The sequence below is a fragment of the Chenopodium album genome, chromosome 4 (genome assembly GCF_948465745.1).
Source record: "Chenopodium album chromosome 4, dcCheAlbu1.1, whole genome shotgun sequence".
NCBI classification, from domain to species: domain Eukaryota; kingdom Viridiplantae; phylum Streptophyta; class Magnoliopsida; order Caryophyllales; family Amaranthaceae; genus Chenopodium; species Chenopodium album.
In genome coordinates this window covers 13,018,305-13,026,763 of record NC_137837.1, presented here as the reverse complement: position 1 = coordinate 13,026,763, position 8,459 = coordinate 13,018,305, and the positions used below count along the sequence as shown (strand labels likewise).

Here is an 8,459-nt window from a genome sequence, read left to right as displayed (position 1 = left end):
AGGAATCACTTTTCACTATAAGAATCGAGTAGAGGCCAATATGGGCGAATGTGACTCCATGGCTCACTTCTTACCATCATCCCTGATCCTCCTTTCGTGGTTCCGAATCATATAGAGTTAGTAATCTCATGGATTATGAATGGGGTGTAACCTTCACGGGTAAATCGTTGTTGCCTTTCGTTGTCCCTTTATCGTGGTTGTCTTTTATGATCCGTGAACAGTTTACAAGTTCCTTAAAAACTTATTGGCGGCTCCCTACTTTCCTTGTCCCTAATCGTATAATGTCGATTCCCACTTTCTATGAGTGTCAAGCATATTCACACATGCTTTTGACGTAGGCGCACTTCGAACGACGCCTACACTAGTGCGAATTAATTCCACTTTGAAAGAGGGGTGGATGAGATTCGAACCCGTGACCTTTGTATCACGCTGGCTATAATACCATATTAGAGGACCAACTTAACCATCAGCTTTAGGTTTAGGATATATTTTGTATAAGATTATCTTTGATATATGTACATATCTTATGTTACCTAATATGATTAGGTTTCTCATTGTAACCCTTTAATTATTGATCAATGGAAATCACTCTAATCAAGGAGTTTTATAAATTCTGACATGATATCACAGCTTAGGTGAGATCTTGGGATCATATACAAAAATTTTCACCCTGCCGGTGGGTTAGAAAATTAAACCCACCGGCGGGATATACACAAATTTTTTATGCTTCCGCAAACACTCACACATATAGATTTTTCTTTTTCTTTTTTCAAAGTTTTTTTTAGAATCTTTATGTAGTCTTGCGCCTCCCACCGATAGTAGCAACCGCGAAAGCCGCCTCCATCATTGGTGGCAATCACATACACTACCGCCTCCCACTACTGGCAGTAACCATTTTTGCCAACCTACTCCATGTGCCGCACTCTATTTCCACCTCCTCATGACCAACTATGATTCTTACATTGACCCATTGGTTTTTCTACACATAATCACATAGATTTTGTTTTGGTGGTGATATACCAGAATAAAGTCAAATTTTGCACATCTGTTTTGCTATCAAGTTGGCTCCTCTTATTGTTGAAGCACTTGGAATCTTTGCGGAGTATTGATTCTTGCTACCTAGACTTCTCTTTTGAGAATTGATTAATTTCAAGCGGTGGAATTTAATCTTTTTCTTGCGCAATTTTATTTGTTTTTCTTCAATTGTGATTTCACGTAGTAGTGTAGTGTCTTCTCCCCAATGATGGTTTGATCCCTTAGCTTCTTCTTCTCTGGATCTGCAACTTAGCCCAAGTCTGTGTGCGGCTCTTCTCCTTCTCCTCCGGCCTAGCAGTGCTTATCTCTACTCTACGTAGGTCGTGGTTGTTGCTTCTCAACGTCATCACCGACACATGTCTACTACTTCCCTTTTGATCATGGGTTACCATACTATCCTTACCGCTCGATGCGTGATTCAGATCCAGTCTGAGCATCCGATTTTCTCCCGCTCCAACTGCAGGGGTGTGATAGAGAATATCCATAAAATATTCTCATCTTAGGTTTAGGATATATTTTGTATAAGATTATCTTTGATATTTGTACATATCTTATGTTGCCTAATATGATTAGGTTTCTCATTGTAACGCTATAAATATTTATCAATGGAAATCACTCTAATTAAGGAGTTTTATATTATCTGACACTAACATTAGGGGCGAATATAAGATTTGTAATTTTCACTTCCAATTAAAATAATTATTGATTAATTGCATCCCAATAATCTTTCAAACATATATGTTTTAAACTATTATTATGTTTTTTCTCTCAAAAAAGGCACATATCTGTGTTAATTACTTTCATCATAATATAAAAGAACAATAATTTTAAGACAAAGTGTATAAAGCTATACTTTTGTTTAATCTAGATAAAAGTAGATTACACATAATTATTTGATGGATTAGTTTGTAACAGATTTTTATCCCTTTAAATCTTTGTTGATCCCTTCAACTTCAGTGCCATAATGATGTTCTCTTTGATTTGTAAATCCTACATTACGTACGCCTCTAAACATGTTTTTTTAATGTAAAGGATTATTATAAAAAATGATGCATCAACTAGTTGAAGATCACTCAGTAATTTCCCATATCATTAGCCACAACAGAAAACATGAAGAACATGAGCATTATGCAGATAATATAGTGATTCTTTTCCATGGAATAATGTTTACTGTATTTTTATCTCATATCAAATGTAATATACTTGGATATATAGCATGATTGAGATCAACTTATGAAGATTTGTTGGAGAAGTCAGTCCAAGCAAGACAATGAATGAAGCTAATTAAAAAAAGGCACATAAAATTTAGGAACATAATCCTACAAATTTACATGATAATTAAACCGCTTTAAAAGATTCCGAGTCTCACCACTTTAAAAGAACCAAGAAGATGGAAGCTTTGTGAGTAGCAACTCAACAATGTTTTCCATCAGAGAAAATTTAGCCCTTTAAGTGGTGATTTTTTTTAACCATTCCATGTTTCCTAGTAAACTAGTAAGTACTACTTCCTTGACTAATACTAATTTCCTAAGGACCGACTAAGCAACTCCGTCTAACTTGCTCATGCTACTACAATCTTAGTTTCCATCTTCACCAGACTTCAAGTAGAGTGCCTCACCGCCATCACTTGAAGTCCCACCACGCCCTTCAGAGCTTCCGATGTCCTGCTTGATACGCCCAAAGTCAGCATACCCAAGCATACCACTGCTGGCCGCACTGTGAGGTTCACCTTGCAGCATGTTGAGTGAGCTACCAGCAGAGCTCATTCCCATTTGGCCGGCATGCAGGGCTTGACTCTGTTGAAGGGTAGGGTATGCTTGCTGGCTATAAAGCATTGAAGAGCGTGCTGCCATCAAAGCCTGTGGCGACATTGATTGAGCTTGCTGCTGCTGCTGCTGCTGTTGCTGCATGTAATGCGCCCCTGACTGCATCATCTGGCTTTGAGCATACTGCTGCTTTTTCAAAAAAAAAATTACAATTTCAAAATCATAGATAGTAGTATTTGCTAATCATGATAAATCAAATAATAATTTCTTCCAAGAGATGTGTGCTAAATTTTATTGGACGTGCAAGGAACATTTCTCAGTCACTGTTGCTTTCTAAGAGTAATGATCGATGTGCATTAATAATAATGTCAAATGTAAAGGAATTTTCGAACTTCCAACAAATTGAGGATGAGCTGTAATGAACAGAAAATCCTTATCATATATACCTGGGAATGCATAGTAGCAGGTTGGGGCTGGGCATCAGCAATAGCAGCAAGATACATGAGGTTTCGCTGCAGCCTTGCTTGGTTCCTGCAATAGTCGAAACAAATGAATGATGAATATGTAATAGTGGCAAATACTAATGCTTTCTTCAGCTTTTCCACATTATAAAGCATAGTTCCAATGTAATTATTTAAAAAATTACAAATGCATAATGACTTAAAGTTGCACCTTGCATCCTACGATTTCAGGCTTGCATCATTTCTAGTTATTTAAGAAAAAAAAATAGTTATACTAAGTCCTGCAAATCAACAACTATTTTTCTGATCTAATTGAAACCGAATGCAGTTTTAAACTTCACTCACTGAACTGTCCTAATTCCAACATTACAACTCCAGAACTGCCCATAGCACATGCCTGATGTAAATATGTAATATGCAAATACGGAGTATGATGAGATAAACTCGTTAGTCACATTATAAGCCAGCAGCAACTAGACATATATCATGATAAAGTTACTTCCAGCTTTAATATCTATTTTTTTCTGAATCATTTAAACAGCTAAATTACCAAGCAGAGACACAATTATGAATCATGTAAGAATAGCCAAAGTTTGCAAATTAAGCTTACTCAGCACACTCATTAATCTTCCCCGAATTCTGGCTTTCCACAATCTTCAGAATCAAAGACTTGTTTTCATCCAAGTACTGCCAAGATTTAAACCAACCAAAATTTAGAAATCAATAAGAAAAAAATATTTCCAGATGAGAACTAACCAAGCAGTATATATAGATAAAGCGGCTAAAAGACTAGAATCATAAGTGAATTAATGTAACAAAGGATGAAAATGTCCTGCATTACTCAAGCACCAGGATCAAAATGATCGGCAATTAGCAATAAATTTGAATCTAACCCGCTAGCCCTAGACTAAGATTAAAGGCAATGCATACAACACCATTCGGCCATTCCACACTTATAATAACAAACTCATATCAATTAGCAGAGACGGCAGCTAATCTATGCATACTTCAATCCCTAATCCCTATTCATATTTATCTGTACTAATTGTTTATCGATGATCATGTGTATCACAATAACTTCCATTTTTACAACCATTCACAAGGAACGTACAGATTCTCCATTTTAATAAATTGGAGATGACAGTTGTTCATACTATAGTTTGAGAATTACAAAAATAAATTGCAAACAATAATACTATCTCCGTTTTGATCATGTTATTTGCAACGATTTGACATAAAGTAGAGAGAAAAGATGTCTCATCGTTGCAAATAATATGAAACGGAGATAGTAATAATTGTGGGTTTTTTCCTCCAGATTTAGGCTTTCAAAAGTAGCTTAGCAGATAAGAAAACTTGATACTAGGTTTAAAAACAAGTTAAAAACCATCATCACTAAAAACCACCAGTTAAAAAAGTACATTTACACTATTTTTCATTATTAGCCAAATAGTCATAACATTAGTTGAGTAAGAAACACTGACATTGCCTCCTTTTCAATAAAGGTTTAAACTAAATTTCTAATACCAGCAAAACAAAAAGGTCTTACAGAACTGATGAATATGTGAAGACCATTACAGGAGCCCACACCTAAAGCTTCATTACAGTAAATTTTAAGTTTGCTACACTTCAATGATTACACTGACATTTTATACTTCCATTTATATTTATATTTATATTTTCATGTTAATTCTTGAATTGCTTGTTGTGGTCCAAGTTCAGAAAAGGTTCAATTTCCAACTGCCGGAAAAGGTAAGTTTGGACCAAAAGGCAGATCTTAGGCCAGGGGTTGAACCATGCTCTTAAGGTATGTTGAACAGCATGCCAGCAATAATCAAGCTGCATGACAGTATGTATGATGGATATCGACTTTTCGATGCTTACTATTGCGAGCACGTAACCTTAATCATCTGTTAGGCTAATTACCACTAAGATAGACATAACAATGTATCACTCGACTGAAGTGCTCGTTTAGCATGCTTCAATGACTAAACCCGAGATCATAATGGACTTTTTAGTTGCAATTAAGGCAGTAATAACTTAAATCATCAAGTAATGTACATTTGTACTAGACTAGAATAGAGTAAGGCATGTGAATCACATACCACCAACCAAGACAAAAGAGTTAAAAACAGACAATGTAGTTCAAGTAATTACACCATAGTTATTCCTCTTCATTATTTTCTGTTGGTCAAAAGCATAAACCCTTTTCTTTTGTACCATACAACTACTGAGTTTTCTGACTCAAAACAATCAATTCCATGGAAAAATTGTACAACATAAAACTGTTTATAATCAAAAGCCAACAAAATTTTACCATTTATCAAACACAACAAAAAATAGATAAATTTCCATATATGCTTATTAAAGTAAACTTTATGAAAAGTCCAATCTTTTCTTATTTTCCTATGAACCATTGGTCCATATTCTATATAAAAAACCCATTTATAGCTACAAGTTAGTTAACCATCATTTATAATTTATACAACCAAAGTACTTCCTAGAGCCTAAAACCTTAGGTTGTCTTGGTGCTTGAAAACTCCCATAGTCCTGCACACACTATATTCCACCCTCCCCAACCATACACGTGGCATGTACCTGAACCTGTTACTTCAACATCAGATTTTAAATGAAAGTGAGTTGCAATAACAAATTGCATTTACTCATTTTTCATTTTTATTGTCTTTTATTTCATAAGGATACAGCTTGTACTATTACTACTTTACTAGACCTAGTCACTAGAGTCTACTTGCATTAAAATAGAACACATGCTCAGCCAGTATGCAACTAATGACAAAGTCTCTTCTGGTGTTAGACTCTCACTATTATGCTATACTTTTTTTAACCCTACACAATTTAATCAACAAATGAATTATACCAAAAGATTAATGCTTTACATGTTACATGTAGCGTGAATGAGTTTACTCATATTAGTCGTATATATCTTCGGATCTACCCAATGAGTAATCTACTCGCATTAATGTGAATAATATGTTTTTAAAATAAAATACACTCGTATATTTAGTGTCGCTGAGTTGGATCTCACTATCTCCTTTCACACATGAAATGACAAATGATGCCTAAATTTGTGGGCCCTAAATGAAGCTTTTCACATAATTTGAGGTTATTAAGGTCATTTTACCAAGTAGCTTCAATTCACCCATTCAATAGAGGTTGTATAATTAGGAGTGACCCAATGAAATAAGGGTGTGAACATGCTATAGTTAAGGAAAGTCAAGGTGTCATTTGAACAAACTACTTGGTCAAACCAATTAAAAAATAAACACAGCATATAAGTAGTAAAAAAATTAATCCATAAAGGTATTGATTAATAACCAATCAATATGATTAGACATAATTTAGTCCATTAACAGCCAAAATCAATATGTTTATTTTTTTCCTTGCTTTTTGGTTAACCAATATGATTATCTACAAGAACTTTTAACCAGCTTAAAGCTAATTACTGCCTTGCAATAGGCCATAGATAGAAAACATAGAGGGTTATTTAATATCATATGTCTCAACTTATGTCTCATCTTGTATCCCGCATCTTTTTTTAATTTGAACACATAAGTCATAGACTTCTAAGCACATACTTTTTTTTTTATCCAATTCAATGATATAATTATAATTAAGTAATCGAAGATGATGAGGCAAACTCATATATAATCTTGTACCAATATGGTTTATAAATTATATGATTAGCATGGAATTAGGACTAAACACAATATGATTAAAAAGCTCTATATTATTGGTACAAGCACTGTTTAAGCATGTAAAGAAGACATGTTACATGTATACATACACATCAAAAGGCGCATGCAAAACTAGATTCTTTACCTTTACAAATCTTGTCTTTTTGAAAAAACAAATGAAATGGCAAATATGTCACAAACAATATAAAGAGGAAAAAATGTCTGAAATTTACTCTATGTAGAAAAGTTCATACTACTCCATAACTAAACATTATAACTTCATACTTGTGATATACTAAGATACAAACCCACATTTCCATCAAAAAAGATACAAACCCACATAAAATAATTTATAAAAAGCAGAAAATTAAGATCCAAGTCAATAGATTGCTTACAATGAACACAAAATAAAGCTAAAAAAAACACACCCACATACACACCCGATTGTATAATAGAAATTATCAATAAACAATTAACATTGCAAATCATGTTGATCTTGTTACTAATAGAGTACATATTATGGACCCCTCAAATTTTATCAGCACAAAAAAAAAGGGTAATATCTGACATATTCTCCGTTTCTCACACACAAATTAAGCATAAATAGGAAAAAAAAAATCCAGTACATACAATACAGAGAAATTTATTTATTTTTTTTGTTACAAAAAAAAATATGAGTAAAGAGAAGTTAAACTTAAGGGGCACTCAAAGAATGATTATTAAGCACAAAACATAAAGATAAATGCCCAATTCAAGCAAGTGCAATTTTAACTAATAATCTCTCCATCTCTAAAAAAGTTCTTCCACCCCTATCTTATCATGACGACAATCACCGTCAGAACAGGAAGAACTTTTAGGGGCAGCGAAAAAATAAACCCCAGAAGCACAAAAATAAGTAGATAAAAGAAAAAAAGAGGAGAGAGAAAAAAAAAACCTGTTGAATGTGATCAGTAGTGACGTTGTTAGAAGAGTAATAAGCTGCCATCATGGGCTGCATCTGCATCAGGTGCTGCTGCATATCAACCCCCACCAACAAACCAAGGAAAATCTTTTTTTTTTTTTTTGGGGTTGAATTTGTAAGTGCAAAAAATAAAAATGAAAAATAAAAAAATAATTTAGAAATGGAAGGAAATGAGAAAAGGAGTTCTGAAATAGCAGAGGGGAAAGAGATGGTGCTACTGCTAAAACTACTACTGGATGTTTTCTCTCTCTACTGGAAACACTCACTATATAAATAAAAAAGAACACAGGGATTCACACTCAGAAGACAGTGAGAGAGGTATATAAAGAGGACAGATTAATTTTTTTTTTTAAAAAAAATTGTTTTATTTTAGAGAGAGAAAAATGTAGAGAGAGAATGATGGGGTTGGGTTAGGTTAGGTTGGATTTGTGTTTGAGTTGGGTTGGGTTGGGTTAAATTGGATTTTACCTTTACACGTCTACAAATAATCTTTTTGTATTTTTAATTTCAATGTTCAAAAATAATTGTTTTTGTTACTACACTA

At 33.9% G+C, this 8,459-nt stretch overlaps 1 protein-coding gene across 2 annotated transcripts; it reads right to left on the bottom strand.

Annotated features, from left to right (window-relative positions):
- Positions 1–2,322: 2,322 nt before the first annotated feature.
- Positions 2,323–8,227, bottom strand: LOC145626717 (GRF1-interacting factor 1-like). Of its 2 annotated transcripts, none has more exons than XM_081679181.1 (4): positions 7,889–8,227; positions 3,873–3,949; positions 3,248–3,332; positions 2,323–2,990 (listed from the first exon to the last, which is right to left on the bottom strand). In XM_081679181.1, exons 1-4 carry the CDS (start codon positions 7,970–7,972, stop codon positions 2,613–2,615), a joined length of 624 nt encoding a protein of 207 aa, XP_081535307.1. In that variant the 5' UTR covers positions 7,973–8,227; the 3' UTR covers positions 2,323–2,612. The 2 variants fall into 2 exon arrangements, with proteins under 2 accessions (XP_081535307.1, XP_081535308.1); XM_081679182.1 differs by having other exon boundaries at positions 2,323–2,987; positions 7,889–8,226.
- Positions 8,228–8,459: the final 232 nt, after the last annotated feature.

Coding starts and splice junctions, on each gene's coding strand:
- LOC145626717 (XM_081679181.1), bottom strand. CDS start 7,972: ATGCAGCAGCACCTGATGCAGATGCAGCCCATGATGGCAGCTTATTAC. Junction 3,950..7,888: donor CTACTGATCACATTCAACAG/GTTTTTTTTTTC, acceptor AAATCTTGGCAG/TACTTGGATGAAAACAAGTC. Junction 2,991..3,247: donor CTGCTACTATGCATTCCCAG/GTATATATGATA, acceptor TTTTTGAAAAAG/CAGCAGTATGCTCAAAGCCA.